This window comes from Oratosquilla oratoria, chromosome 36 (assembly GCF_046742065.1).
Source record: "Oratosquilla oratoria isolate Oo_2021 chromosome 36, ASM4674206v1, whole genome shotgun sequence".
Classification (NCBI taxonomy): Eukaryota; Metazoa; Arthropoda; class Malacostraca; order Stomatopoda; family Squillidae; genus Oratosquilla; species Oratosquilla oratoria.
Window position 1 is genome coordinate 41,461,620 of NC_134812.1, and position 26,968 is coordinate 41,488,587.

Genomic DNA, 26,968 nt, shown 5'->3' on the forward strand with positions numbered 1-26,968 from the left:
ACCAGGGGCATTGTATTGATTGATTGACTTACAGTTAAGCACTTTGGAACTAACAAATTAAAAGCTTGTTTTGGTTTGACTGTACCTCATCCTGATGAACTTTCTGAATATACACTGTACATGATGAATTATTTTTAGAATAGATTTGTTATCATTATTTTAGACTTAAGGAAATAGTATTGATTTGCTAGCTGTTTTATTTGATTGAAATGATGATTGCTTAACAGTTGTATCTTGTTGGTATCCAAAACATTTACAGATCTATTGCAAAGGATTTCATGTTACCTTTATTGTATTAATTGATGTGGCTCTCAATATTATTAGCTCTTTGGTAGAAGTGTGGCCATTTAGAATGCTTAGTTGGTTATACAGTAATGTTGCAACTTGTATGGGTCTATAAAACCATAGGAGTTTAAAATCACCATCAAGATATATTTACCGCTTAAAATCTCTGACAATTAAATTTACAGTGGGCAGAAGACAGGGATGACCTTTCATCCATGAAGAGCTAAAATGAGAGGGAAACAATGGGTGATGGTTATAGTTGCAGTAGAGTAATAAGAACTGTGCCCTTGGATTTCATTAACTAGAGGGACCAATGATAGGTACTTTGAAGTTTTTTTTTTTTTCATGAAAGTAGCAGTTGCCGACAAGACTGATGAGTTAAACACCATGTGAGGACGGAGCCTTTATTTGTACAAATAAAGGTTCCATCCTCGTATGGTACTTTGAAGTCATAGCCATATGAGATGGACATTGGAGAGAACCCTTTCCTCCACATAGAGACTGGCACTTGATATCCAGCACCCTTTTCGCTATATGTCAGAATGACATCCCCCTCTTTCACCCCCTCTTTCATAAGTTGGTTTGACTCGTAGGGGAAACTATTTCTCTGTGTGATTGATTTGATCAGTAATTATGAAAATGTGCTGCTCAAGTGATTATCAGTATGTTTGTGAGAAAAAGATGGATGTGTTGGCATTGAGTGAAACTAAGTTGAAAGGGAGGGGCAAATGTGAGTTTCAGAGTGTAGTTGGAAGGTTCTCAGGAATGAAGAGAGGATGAGGGAGAGAAGGGGTGGCTATACTAGTAAGTGAAGAGATAGGTAAGCGTGTAGTGGAGTGGAAGGAGGTTTCTTCAAGGTTAATGTGGGTGAATTGGGAGGGGAGATGTGGGTTTTTGTAAGTGCATATGGGCCTGGTAGTGAGAAGAGTTTAGAAGAAAGGGAAACTTTGGATGGATTTAAAAGAGTGCATAGAGGGATTAGGGAGAAATGTCAATGTAGTTGTATTGGGGTACTTTAATGCTTGGACAGGAAATGAACCAATAGACAGAGTGGGTCGGGTGAAAGTGTGGATTCCAGAAAAAATTGTAGTGGAGAATTGATGGTGGAGATGTATCCAGAGTGTTGATAACAAATACAGTGTTTAGGAAGAAAGTCAAGCATAATGGGAGAGGGTAATGGATGGAAGAGTGGTAGATAGAGTATTAATGGACTATATAGTGGTAAATAGGAGTATAGTAGGAAGAGTTTTGGATGTACATATTCTCTCCCCTTAGTGCTGCTAACATTGTGGTATATAAGAGAAACCAACGTTGTGTTGATTGTTGGGTAGTCTTCTGCTGTTCAGGTTGTGTATGTTGTTTGAAAAGTATTCTAGTTTGTATGGAAAAGGGATCATGGAGGTTGTGGGGGTGGAGGAAGTTGGGGGAGCATGTAAGGGATGTAAGGGGAAGTGGGAAATGATCATGGTGTAGGTCTGGTACAACTGACCATTCATAACTGAGGAGATCTTATGTGCATAGAGTAAGTCAATGGATCTGTAGATCATTGTGATGGCAGCATTTGTCTTCTGTAGGGAATGTAGGCAATTGCTCCAGCATTATAATTACATAATGTTTTCAAGTTGGGGAGGGGCCTCTTTGCTCCACTCACAGGGGAGTGTTGTGGGGGGTGCAACAGAGAGATTTTGGTTTAGGGAGGGCTATTGCATCTTCCCTGTTGTTGTTGTTTGGTTGTCATTATTATTATTCATGCTGCATATGAGTGACCTTGCCGGGGGCAGCTCTCCAGCGAGGTTGGGTTTAGAAGAGGCTATATTTAGCCCCCGCCCTGTGTGAAGTGAACAGAAAGGATTGTAAATAGAGGTGCTCAGTCATGTTGGATGCTGCTGAGCTGCACTGCTATGTAGACCCACCAGAGGGTGACAACTTGGCTTGCATTGCCTGCCATGCAAGTTATGACCAGTGGTTTCTAGTACCATCTCCTGCCTTCAGTGTCTCACACTATTGTTGGAGGACAGGACTTTTGGTTGTTGGTTGCAACAATGGGTCACGTGATAGCCCAGAGGATACCATGTTGAACTCGTGAGCAGGTGGTCATGAGTTCAATTTCCAGGACCTTCTGTGTGCTTATTGCATTGGTTCCTGTCAGTCATGGCCAGGTGGGAAGGCAACCCAAACGTCAACCTAAAATGTCCAGTAGTTTGCTGCAGCTGACAGGGCTTGCCTTACCAAGGGTTTCTCACTTCCCACTTCATGGGAGTGGGATGGTGGTGAGTTGGAAGAATGAAGTTATTGTTTGTTAGTGAGAGAAAAGTTTGACTCTTGGTATTAACCTCTTCCATACGGTGCTGCCTACGTAGGCGGCATGAGGAGCAAGTGGATACGCGAGGCTGCCATATCGGCGTCTTGATTATATTTATTGTAGTTGTCCTTGCATAACTGACATACTCTCTAAACTGGCTTCATCACATTTTCTATGGTTATCAAAATTCACGGGTGAAAGAGAGGACGATCGATATAAGCGGTGACTTTTTTTTATGATGCGAGTATTATGATGCAACATCGTACGTCTGGCAGCTAATGCTGCCCACGAGATTTTGGCCCGGAGTGAAGTGGTTAACTCCCAGATGAGAGTTAAGCACAGGGATACTATAAGGAGGTGATGAGGCATCATTTGGCTTACCTTAAGCCTGCTTTTGAATCTCACTTTGAGGTCTTTTTTGCCTCCCTCTTCTTAGGCAGGAGTAAAATTGAGATATGGTTTAAGGGACCGTCAGGTTGCTTTATAAGGGAGCATGTCCTATAACTTTTTGAATCTCTTTGATGAACTTAGGTATAATTACCATTTACATTTGTTTATAATTCCCCTGGGTATTGTATTCCTCACATGTATATATAAAGTGTAGTGAAGATATAATGAAGTTATAATGAAGTTTAATGAAGCTGTAATTAATCATATGGAAATCCTTCCACATAATTAAGCTTGGTATATATTGCAAGCTTAGATTCTGGGGAATATTTGTTATATTGTACATTTGACCAAACTTATACCTCTGATTTTTTGTGAATTTTCTTTTCTGAACATTTCAAAGATGCTGCAAAATTCAGGTTTCATAAATAGAAAAAAAAAAAAAAAAAATCTTTTATTTTTTAATATAGGAAATAAAGAGCATAATTTTATCTTTCAAATGAAACAAAAATGACAAAAATCCATCAAGAACAACCGAAGAAATAACAACAAAAAGAACAAAAACATTAAATGTACATGAGAAGGCATTTAAATTTTGCGCGACATTTTTAAAAGGCCCCAGCCCCATAGTCCCCGCTTTTGGTCACTTTACCACTTTTACTTTTCACTTTTTTTCTCCTCTCGTTTCTTGTCTCTTCTTTCGAGGGCAGACTTATGAATATGGGTGTAGGGTTCTTCAAGAAGAGGAACAACAAATCCTTCTTTATAACCAACATTGTTGGATGCTGTCCTCTTCGTTTGTTTGTTTTTTTCCTTCTTGTTTCTTCATCTGGCACGCAAGGGCCTTCACTGCATTCTTCCTCCTTGCTCGCTGGCTTTTCGTCAATCTTGCCATGATTACCGCAAGAAATTACAGTGAGGAATCAAAAATATGAAGCACGGTGAGAGCTTCAAAAGAACGTGACCTCACTTTGACGTTTGGATGGGTACTGATGCCCTGATGTGCTATTTCTGGATCTACACTTGTGGGAGGAGTTGCTAAATACCTCCATAAACACAATTCCGTAGCAAAAAACAAAATAGCTATAGAAAAAATTAACGCTATTCCAATATACAGAATATTTGATACGCAATGGGGTTGCCAGAGGTTGCCAATAATTTATCTATTTTATTCTGTATAAAAAGATAGAAACGAAATACAGCTCTATAACTTTGTAGGAGTGCTGCCAACATCATAGAGATTCTTTTTAAATGTTTTCCTAAAATTCGTTCATGTACCAGATTTTTTCGAATAATTGCCCCTGGCGGACCCTTAACGTCACAAACCCCTATTGGAAGGCTAGGATGGTGCCCCGCACAAAGGGCTTTGTAGCATGGAATCTAATGAACCATGCCCTTGGTTCAACATCACTGGTGGCAGGATTCGATCCGCCATCCCCTCAACCTTCGCCACAAGTAACGACACCCTAACCCGCTCAGCCAGCAAAAACTCAAAATGGGATATATAGCAGGTAGGGAAAACCTTCTCCAAGCAGAAAGGAGAGATAAAAGATAAAAATTATCAGTATTCTTCTTTGAGTAAAGATGAATGCTGCTCAAATAGCTTTTAGGGCCCAGGGGTTGTTAATAGCTCTGGGGTTACAGTATAGATCTCTAGTCAGTGAAACTTTCAGCAAGTTATTATTGTGACTAACTGGAAACATACCATTATCCAGCAATTTCCTAGTGCCTTCCCATAAGTCATGTCTTTCTCAGAAGAAATGTTTGACTCTTTTTATTGTTGTATTTGTATTAATTAATTGTAGTGTACAGGAAAGGAGCTGTGCTTGTGGGGTCTTAGTCTTCAATTATCATATCTATTGTTATGCTACTAGCTAGCAGAAGGATGAAGGGAGCAGTTGATATTTCTTAGATCTTCTGATGACAAATAGCTAAAGTCAACAGAGATTGATCTTGGCCCTGTTTGTTCTTGTATGCTCAATTTAATACATTCAGAGTTACAGTATTTTTTATGTAATGATATAACTACTGAGAGAAAAGTTAGTAGAGAGCATTGGAACATGGCATATGACCTGATAAATATGTGGAATTTATATATATATATATATATATATATATATATATATATATAATATAGAGTACTTCTGATTTGGAAATTACATTTGTGTAAGTTCATATAGTTTAAATCCTCAAAGTTAGATATGTGCAAGTTGCAAGATTGCTGTATAAACATTTGGAAGTCTTCAAGTTGTTAAAAGTGGTAACTGTTGGATAAAAGGTCCTGTACAGCATTAAGAGGTTTATTGACTTTTAGATGGCCTTGTTTGACACAAAACTTTTAGATGGCGTCACTGGCAGCCACCAGTTGGCACAAGCCCCTTCCTTTGATACCGTGCCTTTCATGGAGTACTGCTTCAGGAGTGTTTACACAGGTTAGTCTATTGTGCATTTCTGTTACTCAAACTAAACAATAAGGTTGAGCAAATCTGTTGACCTCTGATGTAGAATGGATTTTAGATACCATTAGATGTCACAAATTTGCCTCTGGACTGGGCCCAGGATTTCTCTCTTATCAACTTCAACTGTATTTCTAACACTCTTTCACACATGGAGAGCTGACAAACAGGAACTGCTCTCCTCTTCCTACTACTTTGAGCTAGTGACATTAGAAACAGTCACACACTGATACAACACAGACAACAGTCCAAAGTTTCCTCCCAGAGAGATCTGTAACAGGTTCTGAAGACCATTGCCAGCCATTGTGGGACTGTGGGGACTCAAGGCAATAATTTATTAATGTTTCTAAAATTATAATTCATGGTTATGTCTATATCTTGACAATATTTCTCTCATTTCTTTTTGTTTTTATTTTTTCCATTCTTTATTTATTTATTTATTTTTTTTTATTTTTTTTTTTTTTTTAATGAAATATTGTGTCAATAGATTTGCTGGTCTCTTTGTTTGGTTGGGTGTTTAAATACTAAGTTTAAGGTTGACCCCATGTCGTCACTTTGTCGCCAGATGGCTTCTGCAGCGGCCACCAATTGGCACAAACCGCTTGCTGCCGTCCCAATCCTCTCATGGACTACGGCTTCTGGATGTTTCACACAGGTATCTACAGCTTCCTGCTGTATGCAATTGTATGCTGTCCATAAATTGCAGGTTCAGAAATATGAGAGCTCTACAGTATTGAAGATATCTCCACTTAACTCCCGACATTTGTGGGGGTTAAGGGACACAGATCCTTGCAAATGTGGAGTTCCCACAAAATATTTCAAATCCCCTAGACCCATACACAACTACTGGAAGGCATGTTGATCAATTTCAACACCTTAAAAAAGCCTAAATCATCACAAGCAAACCCTGTTCAACACAAAATAACAGTAATTGGTAAGTTTCTGATAGCTTGTAGTGAATGTAAACATATAAGTAACTTACATTATTAAAGAAATACTGTATAGTTGTACTGGAAAATCAGTGGAATAATTTCAGACTCAGTTATCCCAAACAACCTACTGTAATTCATAACCAATGCAACACAAAAAAAGTAAAAAGTACAATAATTATGAGCAGGTTAGAAAGAAGAATCTTATTATTACCTAACTTTATTACATTATTAATACTGTACTTGTTACCATAAAGAAAGGCACTACCTCAAATATAGATGATTTTATTGCTAAAGATGATGATCACAACATATGATGAAGCTGATTAGCCATGCAGTTACTGATGAAAATGAAACTGTCCCATGAAAATTTTGTGAACCTATAAAATTAGAAGCAGTTAATGTCGGGGGTTAGGTGTATGACCTTGTGTGTTGTTCATCATTGTTTATTGTGAGTTACTAGTTACTGGCTAAGTGAAAATATCTTGTTAGATCCAGTATAAGATTTATAATTTTGCATGTGCAGATGTTTGTATTGCATAATATTGCACAGGTTATGCAGTCAGTATTTAAAGGATTTTAGTGATATATCTATGGACTGGTCGCCTGGTATTCTTTAACGATTGGATAATAATCTCTACTTAGAAAAGCAGCAAGTCATTTATAATTGGGAAGTTATTACTCGAATAAAAACAGTTTTGCTTTAGTAATGAGACTTATTATATGCATATGGTTCTATAAAACTTTTTCTGTGAAAATAGGCCATAAAAGCAATATATAGTGTAAGGTAAGCAGTATAAGATTACTTTGTCGATGCTCAAATTGATTACTTTCTTTGTTGTTTGTACCTCTTAAAGGAAAGTGAAATATCATGTAACAGATGTGCATAATTGGAAGCAGGGTCAGGCAATGCGAGAAAGATATTCAATCTCTCGAGTGTATTCTGTGGTAAGATTCAACCCTTTCTACAGCCCAAGGAGTGGCTTGCCTCTTCTTTCACTGCTGTCAAGAGTGGGTGAGACACCATGATATGCCCTTCATTGAGTCAAAGCTCTTACCAGTCATTCATTGAGGACTCAATGGTGCATGGTTCATCCTGCAACAGAAAACTAAATAACATCACAAACTATTATGTCAGTCAGGCCATTGTTGTGTGATATAATGAAATGGGTGAATGGTGTTTAGGGCTCTGGCATAAGATTGTGTACTTATAATTTTTTGTATGATATTCTGTGGTAGGATTTTATTTTTCTTTTGCAGGTGTCCCATTGGGGTGGTTTGGGTGCATCTTGTTATTACTCTCAGTGCTTTATTTTGTATTGTTTGTATAGCATTTATGTTTTGCTGATTATTGGTAACCATGTTGTGGAAGCATAGTCAAGGGTGGTTCTTATGAATTGTTCGAAGACAAATTAATTTCTGTTACAGTAGGTTTATTTTTATGTTGAGTTTCACTATACCTGTCTGGAGTATTGGCTGCATGTTATTGTGGGATTAAAAGCTGCTCAGTAGCATGCAGCTAATACTTTAGGGGCTGTATGGGGCATCCCTACAGACCAAAGTCACACATCATTTTGTATGTGATAGAGGCTATCTCTATTCATAGAGAAATGCTACTTTATTATAATGTGATTGTCCCTCCATTATACAGTCCCCCCACTCTTAATAATGTCCTGTACCACTTCTCTGAATATTCATATCCTTTTTTGCCAAACCCCATGGTAGGGGAGAAAGAATACTGCCACCAAATGCTCTCACTTGAGTTGTAAAAGGGGACAAAAAAAAAAAGGGATGGGAATAGGACTAGGCATCCTACTCTTTGTAGCCCCAAAGTTCTCATTGTAGTGATTCACAATCCATTTCAGTATACATTTTCCTCAGCAATTTAGCATCATCTGCAGAGAAGCTCATGTAACATTCCACATCTTCATCCATGTCATTCACATAAATAGCAAACTTTAATGGAGCCAATACTGATCCCCGTGGAACTCCACTAATCACCTCCTCCCAAGCTGAGCTCTTTTCTCTGAGCACTATCATTTTTCTGCCATGAATGAAATCCTCCATCCAGTCTAGTAATTTACCTTGTATCCCTCCTATGTTTTCAGTCTTTTTATTAATGTTTTGTGTGGTACTTTGTCAAAGGCTTTTTGTAAGTCTAGGAAAGCACAATCAGCCCATCCATCCCTTTCTTGTATTATATCTATTAGTCTTGAGTAAAAACAGATTAAGTTTTGACCAGCAGTAGTAAACTCCAATTGTAGTCTATAAACCATACTTGACCTAGCAGGTAGAGCATGGTTCCTAACAGTCAGGTAAATGTAGATATCCTACAAATTATACAAAATATAGCTTTGGTAATAGTGATAGGATGCACCCCAACAAAAATCCTCCCCCATGGAGCATCACATGAAAATTATAGGTGCACAGTTCTATGCAAGAGACCTCAACCGTACTCACCTGTCTTAACCCCTTCCATACGGTGCCGCACACGTAGGCGGCATGAGGAGCAAGTGGATACGTGAGGCTGCCATATCGGCGTCTTGATTATATTTATTGTAGTTGCCCCTGCATTTTTACATACTCTCTAAACTGTCTTTAATCACATTTTCTATGGTTATCAAAATTCATGGGTGAAAGAGAGAACGATTGATATAAGTGGTGACTATATTTTATGATGCGAGTATTATTACGACATGTCATACGGCTGGCAGCGGCTGCTGCCCGCGAGATTTAAGGCCCGTACTGAAGAGGTTAAGGGGATCATCCATCAGAAAATCACGAAAAAAAACCCAATGAAATTCTGAAAATATTTCCTCTAAAAGTGTTGCTCATAAGCTATCTCATGGCTGAGTATGGAAGCTGTATCTTGATTTTTACTATCTAAAAAAAATATATATAATACAGTACCCCCCCACCCCACTGTGGCTGGGTCATGTGCGCTGCATACTGCATGTTACGTTTTCTGTTGTTACATATATTTGCTAACAAAAGAAGCTGTGTATTTTGCACAATATTTATGCTTTTGTATGATAAATAATAGCATACGATATGGCAACAGGGACCTGACTGCATACTGTACAGTATGAATCCTCCATCAGAAAATCACGAGAAAAAAAAAATCTGAAAATATTTCCTCTAAAACAACCAGTGATGCCATAAAACAGCTTAGGATGGCAGATAAAGATCGTCTGTCACCAAAGATACATCGCGCCAAGAAAAGGAAAAGTGTACGCTTGGAACCAGAGCAATATAACCCTGTAATTAATCAAAAGCATGAAACAAAAAGTAGGGTGGTGCCTATGATAACCTTTCAACACCATAACATCCTAAATAATGAAAGGGGACCAGTAACCATGAACAAAATAACTATGATGCTCATCCCTGAAAAACTTGATTTTTGCAGATTTAACTTGATTCATATCCAAAATGCCTTCACTGATTTTCAACTGCAAATCCTTTTCGGATTCAGCATAATTGGGAGAATATTTGGAGGCAGATTTATGTCCTGTCAAGGACTAGTAGGATTTTTTTCATATATACATTTTTTTTTTTATCAACTTACTTTTTTGTTTTTTTTTTTTTTTTTTTTTTTTTTTTTTTTTTTTTTTTTTCCCTCATAACAGACTGATCAGAACATCATAATTCTGCCTCCGTTTTTCTTCATCTATCTTAGCCCATTATAAAGAAAAAAAAAAATCAATATCCAGTCAAAGGTCTATCCTCTGAATCAATTTCAAAATTTTAAAAAATTACCCCTCAAAAATAGAAAAAAAATCACAATAAAAAAAAGTATAAGCATGAATGACTTGAAAACTCGGTATGTTCTCTGAGACAAGACAATTATTAGGAAAAAATCTCAGCCACTTTCACCCCAAACTAAAAACGTTTGATTTTCTAATGGACAATCCTCTTAACCGAAAGGAACAAAATTCTACATAAGGAGCATACTACTGAAATATCTACAACAACCAATTTCCTGCACAATATGCCCATACAATAACACATTCACAATCAAATTGCAATATAGATATAAGACTAACCACCAAAGTCCCTATTCCATCATACTCCCACAGAAAATCTCTTCCAAGAGAACAAGAGCCACAGTCAAATTACAAAATAAATACTTCAAGACTTCATTCCATCATACTCACCCAGACATGACGACACAGAAAATTTCTTCCAAGAGTAAGAGCCACATTAGTGCAACGATATTCAGGTCATCATTCAGCTCTAAAACAGTTCCAGCAATGAATTGGCTTCACCAGAGAAACAAACTCCCCTAGATGCAACCATTATATAGAAGACAGCAAACATCTCATCCTACACAAAAAACAATATTTCTTGAGTGGCTTATGGCCTAATTCGTTGCTGTTGCTAGTTATCTGGGAACTGTTGTTGGATTTGTCTTCTGTGTCTTACAGATATTTAGTCAGATTAAAAATTGACAGTCATAATTTGTTAAATATAAATCTTGAATAATTTTATTCTAATCTAATGGTGAGATTTTGATGTTTGGTTGCCCTTGGTAGCAAATATACTGTAAGTGATTTCTACAAGGAGACAGTTTTACTTAGTTGTTTACCAGATGAATTTTGCAGTTATATTGCTTGGTTATATGAGTCAGTTTGTGTCACCAGGGTGTCTTGAGTGGGGCCATCAACTGGGAGATGCTGAAGAACCAGTACTTTTCAGACCAAGTGTTCAGAGATGTGCTCTTCAACATGATCCATTCTCCTGAAGGGGTGAGTATGGCTCCAGTTTTGTGTATTCTCTTTATCATCCTTAAGGTAATTATTGTTTTCTGTTTGTTTGTTTTTTCTTGTACCAATTAATACAATACAAGGGATGAGAGGCAGCCGGGTTATTTAGATGGAAAAGGAATGGGTAGTCTAGAAATGAGTGCCCTCAGGTGCTATAGACATAATAGCATAAAAGAAACAGAATTGGGTGAATTAGATAGAGAAAGAAATATAAGACAGAAGTACAGTGGAAGTAGTGGAACCTAGGAGGGAGATTGGTAAATAATACTCACTTGGTCAGGTGGGACCAGATGATTCAAAGGGTTGGAAGGTAAAAGTGACTGCATAGGCCAAAATAATATAGGTACATTGGAGATTAAAGATATTAGTTGAAGGTACAGTGCAACTGGCTCGGGTTCCGAATAGCGACTTTAGTAACAACGACTGTCAATAGAGCGACTTCACAATTGCGATTCTTTTAAAACAGCGACTATCACAACAGCAACCACATGATAGCAATTGTATTATAAGAGCAATTGTCATAACAGCGACATCATCGCATCAACTGCATGAAACTGCTCAGTAATGAAAAATTGAAACCTAAAGGGAATCTAAAACAACATTTTATTTGGACTAGCTATAGAAGTCACATGATTTAAAAAGAAAAAGGCTAGTCAAGCCAAACAAAAGAAAGTAATGGGACATTCTGTGAACACCAATGTCAGTGTACTTGATAAAGCTCTAACGAGCGAAACGTTGTACTACCAATATAGGCTTCGACCTCACATGGTGTTGTTCTTCACATTCTTGTCGGCTTTTGCCATTTGTATTCAAGTCTAAACAACCCAAACATTACTATGACCGATGACCGAGCAACCGACCAGTAAATTCACTTCAGTGAACTTATCTCACAATGTGAACACAAACATGTAAACACGAACAAATAAACATGAGCGATAGAAACATAAGTCTGCGACCTTTTGAGCATATTTCATTCTGAACCTATCTCACAAAGTAAACACAACTGAACACGTAAATACAAACATGAAAACACAAGCAATTGAAACATAAGTCTGCGACCATTCTGACCAGTTGATAGTAAAGTTGCTATTGTTACAGTTGCTGTTATAATGCGGTCGCCATTATGACAGTCGCTGTTTTGAAAGTCGCTCACCTGATTACGTTGCCCTTATGAAGCCGCTATTATGTCCGGCCCGGATCCCATTACAACCATCTGGGGTATTGCCTGCATGTTATTGTGGGGTTGAAAGCTGCTCAATAGCATGCAGCTGATACTTTAGGGTCTATATGGGGTGGCCCTATAAACCAGAGCAACACATCATTTTGTCTGTGATAGAGGAAATCTCTATTCATAGAGAAATGATACTTTATTATACTGTAACTACCCCTCCATTATGCTGTTCCCCCACTCTTGTTATTGTCCTGTACCACTTCTCTGAATCATTTCTCATTTTGCTGAACCCTGTGGTGGGGGAAAAGAATAATGCCACCAAGTATTTCCACTTGAGTCGTTTAAGGCGATGAAAATGGGATAGGGATAGGACTAGGCATCTTTCTCCCTGTAGCTCCAAAGGGGACATAACTAAAAAAACCAAAGGCATAAGAGGGTCTGGGAGGAGTTTTCCAACCAGAACCCTAAGGTTTGGGTCTTTTAATGTGTGTGGATGTGGTACAGATGAGAGTAAAAGGGAAGAGATAGGCAGTATGTTTGTGAGAAGAAAGATGGATGTGTTGGCATTGAGTGAAACAAAGTTGAAAGGGAGGGGTGAATTTGAGTTTGAGAATGTAGTTGGGAGGGTCTCAGGAGTGAAGAGAGGATGAGGGAGAGAAGAGGTGGCTATACTAATAAGTGAAGACATAGGTAAGTGTGTGGTGGAGTGGAAAGAGTTTTTTCAAGGTTAATGTGGATGAAGGTGAAACTGGGAAGGTCTTTGTAAGTGCATATGGGCTGGGTAGTGAGAAGAGTGTAGAGGAAAGGGAGGCCTTTGGGATAGATTTAAATAAATGTATAGAGAGTTTAGGGAGAAATGTCAAAGTAGTGGTATTGGGAGACTTCAATGCTAGAGTATAAAAGGAACCAATAGATGGAGTGGTTGGGAAGTGTGGATTCCAGAAAAAATTGTAGTGGAGAGTTAATGGTGATGTGTGATGTGTCTGATGATAGCAAATGCAGTGTTTAAGAAGAAATTCAAGCATAAGTACACATGGGAGAGGGTGGTGGACAGAAGGGTGGTAGATAGAGCATTAATGGACTATATAGTGGTAACCAGGAGAGTAGTAGGAAGAGTTAATGATGTATCGGATAGTTTTTTGGTGGAAAGTAAGTTGAGAGTGGAGAATAGGTGGAGAGAGAGAAAAAGGACAGAAGGTAGGGAGGTGCTTAAAGTACATACATACATATACCAAGGCTTTTTCCCCCTTTCAAGGGAGGTAGCCAAAAAGGGAAAGGCATAAAAACACTCCCACCCATTTCATCCCTAAATACACTCCACACCCCTCCCACCCTCCCTCTCATCTGAGCACCTCCTGGATGACGGGTCATCCCTGCACCTTGCCCACCACCCTGGGTCAGAAGCAGTGTCGCAAGACACAGCACATCCACAGCAAGGCCGCTTCATTCAATCGGCGACCCCCCCTCTCCGTCCCCCCTTGCATATAAGGAGAGGACGGGGAGAAATCCCTTCGGGCTGCGTCAAAATTTACTCACACATACTACCCCACCCCCCGCCCCCCCACCCATTCCTCCTCATGCAATCACAACATCATCCATATACAACCATTCTCCACTCACCTCTGTCTTCCGTCCTCTCCCTTCCTTCCTCAACAGACATTCCCCTCTTCCCCAAAGCCCCCTTCACCCCATCCATCCACCTCATCCTAGGACGTCCCCTCATGTTCACTCCCTCCACATCTGCCTTCCATACCTCTTTTACTAGTCTTTCTTCACTCATTCTTTCCATGTGTCCAAACCATCCTAATACTCTTTCATCAACCCTATCTCCCAGCTCCTTTTTCACCCCTGTTCTCCTCCTCACCTCCTCATTTCTTAAAGTAAACTGCTTAAATGAAAAGGAGAAGGAGTACAAGAAGCTGAGAGAGGAGTGGGAGGAAAAGTAGAACTAGAAGTGGAGGAGTAATAGGAATATTTCAAGGAGGGAGTCACAAGGTGTGCAAAGATGGTGTGTGGAACAAGGAGGACAGGAGGAAATAGAAGGAAGGGTAATGAGTGGTGGGATGATAAAGCAAAGAAAGTTGTAGAAGAAAAGAAACAAGCATTCACAGATTGGTTATAAAATAGGATGAGAGAATCATATGAGAGGTACAAAGAAAAGAAAAGAGGTAAAGCATAAGATAAAGAAGGCAAAAAGGAGAGCAAATGTGAAATGGGCTAAAAGTATGACATAAAATTTTGAAAGTAATAAAAAGATGATGCTGTGATGCATGAAAGGGAGTGGGTGGGGGATGGGAGATGAGGGAGTATTTGTGATAAATGAATTTATGCAGCCTGAAAGGATTTCTCCCCATCTCCTCCATTTCTGTATGAGGGGATGGAGATGGGGAGTCACTGATTTAATGAAGCTGCCTTGCTGTGGATGTGCTGTGTCTTGTGACACTGCTTCTGACCCAGGCCAGTGGACGAGATGCAGGGATGACCCATCATCCATGAGGAGCCAAGATAAGAGGGAGGGAGTGGGGTAAATGAAAGTGGAGTATGTGGGGATGGAATGTGTGGGAGTGGGTTTTATGTCTGCTTTTTTTGGCTACCTCCCTTGTTAGGGGGAAGAAGCCTTTGGTATATGTATGTAATAAGATTTTTTAGAGAGAAATTAAGAGAGGAAGAGGAGGCAGATCAAGTAGAGAGGAAAAGGTAAAAGATGCAGATGGACAGATGATAATGGAAGAGATGGCAATAGGAGGAAGATAGGCAGAGTATTTTAGGGAATTGCTAAATGTGAAGGAGGATAGGGAGGGAAAAGTAGCTGCAGTGGGTAGTACTAAGAAAATGACAGTGATGAGTGAGGAAAATGGAGGAGAAATAAGGAAAGATGAGATGAATGCAGTTGTTAAGATGATGAGAGCAGGTAAGGCACCTGGGTTGGATGGGTGTCATGCAGAATGTCAAAAAAATGAGGTACAGTGATGGTGGACTGGCTAGTGACGGAAGGAAGGGCAAGGATGGGAGTGGAGTATGTGGGGATAGAATGGGTGGGAGTGGTTTTTATGCCTTTGTTTTTTGGCTACCTCCCATGTAAGGGGGAAAAAGCCTATGGTATATGTATATATGTTTGAGAGAGGGTAAAGTGCCGGAGGACTGGAGGAGTGCCTGTATAGTTCCACTTTACAAGGGAAAAGGGGACAACTTTGAGTGTAGTAGTTTCAGAGGGATCAGTTTGTTAACCATTTCGGTATGACTCAAATTCTCGCACAGAGCATTGGCTATCAAACTGCTCGCATAATAAAATATAAAGTCACTGCTATATTACTCATTCTCTTATTCTGACTAATAATATATGCAGAAAATGTGATCAAGCCAGTTCACAGAATCTGGAGGTAACTCGTATACAACTGCATAAAAATATAATTAAGATGCTGACACCAGTATCCTCGTGTACCTACTCGTGCCTCACGACACCTATGTGGGCATCATTGTACTGAAGTGGTTAAATGTAGTTGGGAAGGCTTATGGGAGAGTCTTGATCGAGAGGATTAGAAGAGGAACAGAGGGAGTAATTGATGAGTCACAGTGCGGGTTTAGGACAGGTAGGGGTTGTGTAGATCAGATTTTTGTGATAACACAGATATATGAGAAAGCTTTAGGAAAAGCTAAGGATGTTTTTTGGGTCTTTATGGATTTGGAAAAGGCTTATGACAGGGTAGACAAGAAGGCACTGTGGGAGGTATTGCAGATATATGGGATAGGAGGAAAGTTGTCAAGAGTTTTTATGAGAGTAGTAGAGCATGTGTTAGAATTAGAAATGGAGAGAGTGAGTGGTTTGAGGTAAAGGTTGAACTTCACCAGGTATGTGTTATGTTGCCTTGACTGTTCAATTTATATATGGATGGGTTGGTGCAAGAGGTAAATGGAAGGGTACTAGGTCGGGCATTGGAGATGGTTAAAGGAAATGGAGAAAAGTGTGAGATAAGCCAGTTGTTGTTTGCTGACAACACTGCAATTGTGGTAAGATCAGAGTGATTGAAGAAATTAGTCACAATGTTTGGGAAGGTGTGCAAAAGAATGAAGTTGAAGAAAAATGTGGGTAAAAATAAGGTGATGAGATGTACAAAGGGAGAAAGTGGCAGCAGACTGGAAGTGAATATTAAGGGAGAGAGACTGGAGGAAGTGGATAGTTTTAGATACTTGGGTGCAAATGTGGCAGGAAAGGGAGTGGAGGTGGAGGTAGAATGTAGATTGAGAGAAGCAAGTAAATGGCTTGGTGGATTAAAAAGTGTAATGAGAATGGATGCTAAGAGGAGATTGTATGAAGGAGTGATTGTGCTGACAGCACTGTATGGCACAGAAACATGGAACATAAGAGAGGAAGAGAGGAGTTTGAATGTGTTTGGGATGAGGTGTCTGAGAAGTATGATAGGGGTTACTAGGCTGGATAGAGTGAGAAATGAGGTGAGGAGAACAGGGGTGGGAAGGGAGTTGAGAAATTGGGTTGATGAAAGAGTTTAGGGATGGTTTGGACACATGGAAAGAATGAGTGAAGAAAGATTAGTAAAAGTGGTGGGGAAGGCAGAGGTAGGAGTGAACATGAGGGGGTGACCAAGGATAAAATAGATGGATATGATAAAAAGGACATTGGAAAAGAGGGGAATGTCTGTTGAGGAAGGACGGGAGAAGACAGAAGATGGGGGTGAATGGAGAATGGTTGTGTATGGATGATGCTGTGATGCATGAAAGGGAGTGGGTGGGGGATTGGCATATGTGTGAAAAAAATAATTTGATGCAGCCCAAAGGGATTTCTCCCCATCTCTTTTTCTGCATGAGGGGACAGAGAGGGGGGGTCACTGATTTAATGAAGCAGCCTTGCTGTGGATGTGCTGTGTCTTGCTATACTGCTTCTGAACCAGGGCAGTGGGTGAGATGCAGGGATGACCCATCATCCAGGAGGAGCCAAGATAAGAGGGAGGGAGTCGGGTGAATGGGAGTGGAATATGTGGGGATGGAATGGGTGGGAATAGGGGAAAGAGCCTTTGGTATATATATGTACAATGTAACTTGACAGGTTGAGAGAAGGTAACAAACTAGTGGAATCAGTCAATCAATCTGTTGCCCCTGGTCTTCTTTCATGAAGACCTGCAGCCTTCAGGTAAATGGCAGTGGCCTTCTAGCAGGTCACTAAGGGTAGATGAATTGTGTTGTTGTTAAGGGATTGTTAGTGTATGTTATTGTAGTAAGTGTTCTGTATCCTCTGTGTGGTGGTTTTATCTGGGGTAGTTTGAATCCTTGGCCAGGATCTTTTGTGTTGGTACTGTTTCATTGCTGGATTGTGTCCTGAATGCAAGTGTGTTTTTTCAGGGGTGGGGAGCACTGAGTTTGGTGGTATGTCTTGACCCCTTCCATATGGTGACGCCTACGTAGGCGTCATGAGGAGCAAATGGGTACGCGAGGATGCCGATGTCGGCGTCTTGATTATATTTATTGTAATTGTACCTGCGTGACCCCCATACTCTGTAAACTGGCTTCATCATATTTTCTATGGTTATCAAAATTCACGGGTGAAAGAGAGAACGATCAATACAGCGGTGACTTTATTTTTTATAATGCGAGTACTATGACGCAACATCGTATGTCTGGCAGCTAATGCTGCCCGCGAGATTTTGGCCCGGAGTGAAGTGGTTAAAGGGCTTCTTTTGTGATGTGAGTGTGTATGTTTTGTGTGGTACAGGCGGTAGGTTGTTGTAAATGGTTGAGTAGTATGCTGCTGGTGTAGTTGTTTTCTTGCAGTCTGTTGGTGGAGATTGACAGTGGTATTCTTAAGAAAAATTCTTTCCTTATATAAATCCTTGAAAGGGAAATAAAATAATAATATTGAGTTTATTTGGCAAAGAATCAATATACATGAAGTGCAGATAATGATAAGAACACATAGTTCAAAATAATAATTGCAATTGCCAAGGATAACACAAAAAACCATGTAAGCTTATTTCCATTGTAGTCCTCATTAGATTGTTTATCTACACTAAGTTGCACAGACAACATATGTAGAAGGTTAAGGGGACCAGAGACCGTCATGAGTAATACCAATCAGTACACATATGACACATAAACATTGTTATAGTTTTGCTAATATAACTAAAATGTTCGAAACGTGTAGGATATTGAGACCAAAACTTGAGCACCATCACAATATGATACATTGCATTATGCAAAGGAACAACAAAATAATGCTAAAAGGTAACAAAACAGTATGAGTGAGTACCATATCAGAGTAGTACCATTAATGATACTTACATACATACATATACCAAGGCTTTTTCCCTCTTACAAGGGAGGTAGCCAAAAAGGAAAAGGCATAAAATCATTCCCACCCATTCCATCCCTGAATACACTCCACACCCCTCCACCCTCCCTCTTATCTTAGCACCTCCTGGATGACGGGTCATCCCTGCACCTTGTCCACTGCCCTGGGTCAGAAGCAGTGTTGCAAGACACAGCACATCCACAACAAGGCCGCTTCATCAAATCGGCGACCCCCCCTCTCCGTCCCCCCACGCATAAAAGGAGAAGACGGGGAGAAATCCCTTCGGGCTGCGTCAAATTTCGCTCACACACACCACCCCGCCCATTCCACCCCATGCATCACAACATCATCCACACACAACCACCCTCCACTCACCACCGTCTTCCGTCCTCTCCCGTCCCTCCCCAACAGACACTTCCCCCCTCCCCAAAGCCCCCCCCCCCACCCCATCCATCCACCCCACCCCAGGACGTCCCCCCACACTCACTCCCTCCATATCTGCCCTCCACACCTCCTTCACCATTAATGATATACTACATTATTCTACAGCTGTATCAACATCATGTTATAGTGAATGCTACATTGCAGCTAGGGTCACCTATTAATTAATTCTAAATTTTACCTGTACCTCAGGATGGAGTGGGCAATTAGTATGAGCACTAGGAAGTAGTTCATTATAACCTGAAGCACCAGAAGTAGAGTACAGCGAACCAGTATTCGTATAAGTAAAACAACAAGGAGATTGAGGGAAAAGTCCAATTACCTTGTTGCCTGGTGCTCTGATTCTCCAGGCTTGTATTATGGTCAGATCATAACTGTTCTCGGACCCTACCTGAGACATATACCATACTATGACGAGCAAAACAAAGGTGGAAACCAATTTGTATCATCATTGTTATACTAAACTAAACCTCTGAAGGACAAAAAGGGGAGGTCAGAACAGTTATGAGTGAACGCAGATAGGGTGGTATTACTCATGGAGTCAGGTATCCCTCACTAGGCTAATAGTACATAAAATCAAGGCTGTTCTCTGCCCATAGCTGAGACATATAGTAGCCCTTGACTTTTTTCTTGAAAGTAACCATGCTATTTGACTGCTTAATGGACACAGGTAGTGAGTTCCATAGTTGAACACCGGTGAAGTGAAAGCTGTTTTTGGTGAAGGGACCTGCATGAGTTACAATAAAAGACCCTTGACTGTTCTCAGCAGATAACATAAGATTACAGCTCACATATGAAGGAGCAGAATTATGAACGACATTGTAAACATGGTTTAGTTTCAGCTGCTGGACATGATATTTTACAGGTAACATTCCTACGCAGCCCGAAGGGATTTCTCCCCGTCCTCGCCTTATATGCAAAGGGGGACGGAGAGGGGGGGTCGCCGATTAAATGAAGTGGCCTTGCTGTGGATGTACTGTGTCTTGCGACACTGCTTCTGACCCAGGGCGGTGGGCAGGGTGCAGGGATGACCCGTCATCCAGGAGGTGCTCAGATGAGAGGAAGGGTGGGAGGGGTGTGGAGTGTATTTAGGGATGAAATGGGTGGGAGTGTTTTTATGCCTTTCCCTTTTTGGCTACCTCCCTTGGAAGGGGGAAAAAGCCTTGGTATATGTATGTAACATTCCTACCTTGCTAAATTCTTCTATACCAATATGACTACATTGAGGTAAATTTAGCATGAATCTAATGATCTTATTTTGTGCAACCTGTAACCAAGACTGGTTTTTTCTGCTCAGACTACTGTACCAAGAGCTACAAGTGTAATCAAAGTGATGCTGTAGCAAGGCTGAGACCAGAAGCTTCTATGTTTCCAAATAAAAATTTCTGGATTTTCTGTACAAAATTTTGACTCCATGTGAACACTTGGATACAATCTTATCCGTTCAGGCATTCCCTGAGAGGGACTGATCTAAGGGTATTCCAAGATAAGTTACCTCTTGTTTTGACTCCAAGACATTATCACCACATCTGACCTGTACATCGTGGTGTTTCCTGAGGTTGGGTTTTGATGTGAAGACAATACTTTCTGTTATCTATGAGCCAGTCCTGGACTGATGACAGTTCAACACTCAGGGCCTCCTCTACTTCAACTGGGTCCCTACCTGAGACAATTAGTGCGGAGTCATCTGCATATAGCAGTAATTTGCAGTTCACCGCACCTGGCATGTCGTTAATATAGACCAGGAACAGAAGTGGTCCTAGAATTGAACCTTGTGGTACACCACAAGTTATCTCTCTTTCACCTGAGCAGGCTCCATTTACCTGTACAAGTTGTTTGCAACCTGTAAGGTAGGACTTTAACCAGTCAATATTCGCCACTCCTACTGCCTGAAGTTTTTTTTTTTTTTTTAATAAAATATCATGGTCCACTGTGTCAAATGCCTCTTGTAGATCCAACAAAACTAAACCTGTGTAGTTACCTCTGTCGCATTCCTGTTTTATCAGATTGTAAAGGTATATTAAGCTGGTGTCTGTTGAGTAATTCTATTTAAAACCAGATTGCATAGCGTATAGTAGATTACGTTCCCTGAGATAGGTATCTAACTGATTGTATATGATAACGTTCCAAAACCTTGGAAACAATACCTAGAATTGAAACAGGCCTGTAGTTTCCTGCCTCAGTTTTTGCATTTTTCTTATAAAGAGGTGTTACTTGGGATAGATTTATATAAGGAAAGTTTATATATATATATATATATATATATATATATATATATATATATATATATATATATATATATATATATATATATATATATATATATATATATATATATATATATATATATATATAAGAATACCACCATAAAAATCTTATGGTGGTATTCTTAAAAAAAATCTTTCCTTGTATAAATCTTTCCCTTCCAAGGATTTATACAAGATTTATATAAGGAAAAAATTTGTTTTGAGAATACCACTGTTATTCACCTTGGTCTTTGGATCACTTGTTTGACTCATGATCGACAGCTATTTCCCTCCCGGAAGAGAGCTCAGAGTTCGTATGACCAATCTATGGGTAATGCTATGACCTTACACGCACACACACCCCAAACTCCCTGCCCACGAGAGTTGGAGTAACAACTCGAAGCTCAGCGATACTGAAATAATTTCAGCCCTGGGCTGGATTCGAACCCAGTACCCCCCAGACCACCGTACTGACAGTCTGGGACTCTACCAACTGCGCCACCGAGGGGTGTGTAGTGTTAAGGGTTATAACAAAGAATTGTGTTCCTCTCCTCTGATTTACATGTGGTTTTCTATTGAGAGGATTTTGGTTTCTGTATGCAGGTGACCAACTGGGTTAGTTTTGGTGCATCCTGTTATTACTATCTGTACTCCATTCTTTAGTGTTTGCAAGTTGTTGGTGTTCATCTTGCTGATTGCTGGGAACCATGTTGTGTAGGTGTAGTTGAGGATGGGTCTTATGAATTGTTTGGAGATGGTTGGTAGAGTTTCTTTCTGTTGTTCAAACTTTGGTTGCTGCCCTTTGTTTCCTTTCAATCTTATCTTTCATTCTGTGCAGGTGCGATATCATTGACAAATATTCTAGTCTTGGATAAGGGTTCCTGATATATATACATATATATATATATATATATATATATATTTTTTTTTTTTTTTTTTTTTTTCCCGCTTTAATATTCTGGAGCAATCTACATGTCTCTCCCACAGTCTTGCTTGTGCCTATGGTGTGTATGCACTATAGGCACAAGAAAAAGCATTTCTGGCTAGACCTGAGTGCATGAACTATTTAAATTGGGAAAGAAGATAGCAATGTTAAGTGATATTAATGTAAAAGTGACCAGTGAGCACATTGAAGGAGTAACAGGCTGTTTTGGGGTGCTGAGTGATTGAGAATGAAGAATGCTTGGTTGATGTCCCTGCTGCAAGGGTTATTGTTGTTGTTGTTGTCGTTCCCTAGACTGTCTGTCCGAGCAGTCCCGTCTCCCCAAGGAAGGCCACAGCCGAAACTGGGTTTTCCCACAAATCCTTTATAGAGTGTATGTTGTGTTGTTTGCGTGCATGATTGTGTATAATGCAGTCTTCCATTATGTGTTGTATGGTATGGGGTGAAGTGTTACATCCTGGGCAGCTGTTCACAACACGGTCGTCCAGCCTCTTCTGGTAGCTTAGAAGTGCTGGGTGGTGACCGCATCGCAGTCTGGCCAAGTGGACTCTGTCCTTTCGTGGGAGAGAGGATTCAGAAGGGTGGATATCAGGGGTCTGGCATGCAGCAGTGTGTTGTCTTTCAGTGTGTTAATGGAGTGGTGAGTGATATGATTATGAATATGTTTCCGGAGGCTGGTATTTGGTGGTTGTGGAGGAAGAGAAGAGAGTATCTGTGCGTAATAAAGGTCTTTGGGTGTAGTTTTAATGTTTCTTGGTGTGTGTGGGTGTTCTGCTATGTAGTGTAGCGGGTGTGATGTGTTTGTGGTGGCTGCAGCAAGTGTTTGTGTGCCTCTCATGTCGAGGTGGTCCTTGACTTTGAGGACTTTTGTTTCATGGTGTAAATGGTCTGTAGGTGTTGTATTTGTGCAGCCTGTAATTGTTTTTAGGGCTTTGTTTTGTATGATTTGAAGGGTGTTGTGGTGTGTCTCACTGAGATTAGGAGCCCATGCAGGACTCGCATAATTCATCACTGAGCGTATGCATTGTTTGTATATTGTTATATTAGTTTCTTTGTTTTGTCCAAATGTTGTTCCAGTGATTGACTTAAGTGCGTTAAGTCTAGGTGTGCATTTGTTTTTTATGTTTGTGAGGTGTTGTTTGAAAGACATGGATGTATCGTATGTTACACCAAGAATTTTCGGTGTGTTTGTGTGTGGTATTAGAGTGTTGTTGATGTAGAGATGAGGTATGTATTTGTGTTCTTTTGTCCAGTTGGTGAGAAGTGTTGCTGTAGATTTGGTTGGAGCTATTTTGAGTCTGTTTGTGATGAACCATGTGTTGAGTGTGTCAAGGTAAGGCTGGATTATTTCTGCAGCTTTGTCTGTGTTACGATGTGTGCATGTGATTGTTATGTCATCTGCGTAGGAAGAGATTTGTATTTCTGAGGTGTCTGGTGTGGGTAAGTCATGCATGTATAGATTAAATAATGTGGGGGATAGAACTGAGCCCTGTGGTACTCCGTTCTTAATGTTTCTGATGTGCGATGATTGGCCATTATATGACACATGAGCATTCCTGCCTGCCAGATAATTGGCCAGCCATCTTTTGGTGTTATTGTGTATGTCTGTGTTATATATTTTATTTGTTAGATTGTGGTGGGGAATAGCATCAAAAGCTTTACTAATGTCCAATGTTATAAGAAGTGTTCTGTGGTGGGGCCTATCTGAATTGATGCCATCTAAAATTCTTTGTGTGAGGTTTGTCAGAAGAGTGTTTGTGGAGTGTAGTGGCCTAAAACCATGTTGTGAGTCAGCAAGGGGAATATATGGTGTGACAAGTTTAAGTATTAGGCGTTCAATGACTTTAGAGGGGGTGCAGAGAAGTGTGATTGGGCAGTGCGATGTTGGGATTGTTGGGTCTTTGTTTGGTTTTGGAATGGTGATTATTTTACCATGCTTCCAGATGTCGGGTATAGTGTTGTGTGAATAGCTGTAGTTTGCAATGTTTGTGAGTGCGTGTATACCTTGTGGTCCAATGTGTTTTAGGTGGATGTTGCTTATGTTATCAGGGCCACAGGCAGATGAGTGCTTGAGATTATGCATTATGAGTTTTGTCTGACTGTCTATGAAGGGTGTATAGTCTGAGTCTGTGGGGAAGTCTTTCTTACGTCGAATGGTGCGTCGGTCGTCAGGGTGAGATGTAAGATGGCTCGTCTGTGCAAAATGACGTATGAGTGCGTTTGCTTGTTGTCTGTTTGAGGGTAGATTATCTGTTGTTGTGATTATTGCTGCGTGAGAGCGTGTAGTGTTAGTGTTGGATAGTGTGATGCTGTTGAGTGTTTTGTACAATTTGCTGGTGTTTGTTTTGTGATCAAGTGTATTGATAAAGTTTTGCCAATTTTGTGTTTTTTGTTCATGTATTTTATTGGCAATCACAGTGTTTAGTGTTTGTATTTGGTCTGCTATGTTTTGAGGGATAGGTGTGGGGGTATCGTGTTTAAGTGTGTCACGTTGTCTGATGAGGCCTTGGATTTCTGGTGTGAAGTTGGGGTTGTGTGATTTTCTGTTGCCTCTAGGGATGTATCTCTTGTCTGCGTTTTGTATGATTGTATTAAAAGCGTGCACAGCATTGTTTATGTTTGTGATTGGTGTACTGTTAAGTGTTTCAAAATGTTGTTCTGTCTCTTCAGTAAAAGCTTCCCAGTTAGCTCTCTTGTAATTGGTGTAAGTGTGTCTGTGGCCAGCTGGGGTGCATCTTGTTTTGGTGGTGATGATGATTGGAAGGTGGTCAGAGCCAAGGGCTCCAACCACTCTCCATGATGTTGTTGGGGTTAGGCAGGGGGAGCAAAAGGTGATATCAGGAGAGGAGGGAGTGTAGAGGGCTTGGTATGGGATATGTGTATGATTATGCATGTTGTTCATGATAGTCAATGAGTCGAATTGAGTCTGTATATCAAGCCCTCTGTCTGTGTCAGGGTTGTCGACATACCAGGCAGACGACTTGGCGTTGAAGTCACCACCCATGATCAGGTTGGGGATTGAGGTTAGTTGGCTAAGTTGAGGTCTGAAGGTGTTTGGAACTGTGGGGGATGATTGGGGGGGAATGTACATGTTAACTATTGTCAGTGTTGAATTGTTGCCTGTGCGGATTCGAATGGATTGGGTTTCTGTTGTGTTATCTGTGGTAGGGAGGAGAATTTTGGTTGTGGTACTTGTGTCCACAAAACAGATGGAGTGGTGGATCAGGGTGATGAGTCCACCGCCATTGCCGTCAGTCCAGTCTTGTCTGATGGTGGTGTAATTATGAAATGATGGTGTTTTGTGTGAGTGTCTTAGTTTTGTTTCTTGTAAAATCGCAATGTGTATGTTGTGTTGTTTAAGAAAGTGTTCAAGTTCATGTTTTTTAGTGTTAATACTGTCAATGTTGTGTTGTAATATGTTGATGTTGTGTGTTTTGTATGTGTTGTATGTTGCCGTTTGGGGTTGAGGTTGGGGTGGTAGTGGGGAAGGTGTAGGATCTGGGTCAGAGGGGGGGAAAGGAGAGATCGGGGACAAAGGAAGGGGAGTACTAATCGGGGGTAAGGGCATGAACTAGTCTTGGATAAGGGTTCCTGAGTGCATGAACTATTTAAATTGGGAAAGAAGATAGCAATGTTAAGTGATATTAATGTAAAAGTGACCAGTGAGCACATTGAAGGAGTAACAGGCTGTTTTGGGGTGCTGAGTGATTGAGAATGAAGAATGCTTGGTTGATGTCCCTGCTGCAAGGGTTATTGTTGTTGGTGGTATTGGATTGAAGACTGATAAGAATCATCAGATGTGACATTTGTCATTTTATATATTACCAGTTTTATCAACATAATGTTTTTTGTATTTTTGCTAATAACTGGCTAGCTTAATGTTAAAATTTTCTCAATGAGATTTCACATTTCATTTCTTTCCCTTTAGTCAGCCACTAGTGCAGATAAAAGTGTAAGTATTATGGTTACAGTTAGGAATGTAGGTTTGTTTATCTAGAGGGCACAAGTAGTCAGGTTAGTAAGGACCAGATCTGTTTAATCTGGTTAGGCACATTGTGAAAATTAAAACTTTTGTTATACCTAGTAAAATTCTGTGTATGTCATGCCTCAATGTTGTGAAAGTATATGATATGTTTGCAGTAATATAATCTAGGTAATGCAACTGCTGTTTCACATACCTCTCATGCAGTACTCTTAAACAGTTTGCATTTTTTCAGAAAATTTTGTTCCTTGTATTTTTTCATACACATATACCAAAGGCTTTGTCCTCCTTACAAGGGAGGTTGTTGTTGTTGTTGTCGTTCCCTAGACTGTCTGTCCGAGGGAGGTAGCCAAAGTCAGAGGCATAAATTCACTTCCACCCATTCACCACCCCTCCCTCCCTCTTTTCTTGGTTCCTCCTAGATGACAGGTCATCCCTGCATCTTGCCCACTCCCTTGGGTCAGAAGCAATGCAGCAAGACACAGCACATCCACAGCAAGGCCACTTCATTTAATTGGCTACTCCCCTCTCTTTGTCCCCTCATGCAGAAAAAGAGAAGATGGGGAGAAATTCCCTCAGCTGCATCAAAATATTATTCAAACTTGTCATATGAGGAGAGATTGGCTAAACTGGAGTTACAGACTCTGGAGCAAAGAAGAGAGGTGACCTACTAACCATCTACAGAATCATGAAGGGCACAGAAATACTCAATAGAGAGGACTTGTTAAACTGGAACAAGAGAAACACTAGAGGACATGGAAA

At 40.2% G+C, this 26,968-nt stretch overlaps 1 protein-coding gene across 7 annotated transcripts in view; it reads left to right on the forward strand.

The window, feature by feature from the left end:
• LOC143018982 (protein ABHD18) overlaps positions 1–26,968 on the forward strand; it is a gene marked incomplete at its 3' end in the record, with an annotated part of 75,135 nt that overhangs the window by 20,599 nt on the left and 27,568 nt on the right. For 3 of the 7 annotated variants that reach the window (XM_076174666.1, XM_076174665.1, XM_076174671.1), the window contains 4 exon segments: positions 5,317–5,406; positions 5,996–6,085; positions 11,000–11,104; positions 26,153–26,176. In XM_076174666.1, the coding sequence (XP_076030781.1) occupies positions 5,317–5,406; positions 5,996–6,085; positions 11,000–11,104; positions 26,153–26,176 (309 nt within the window). 7 annotated transcript variants of the gene reach the window in all.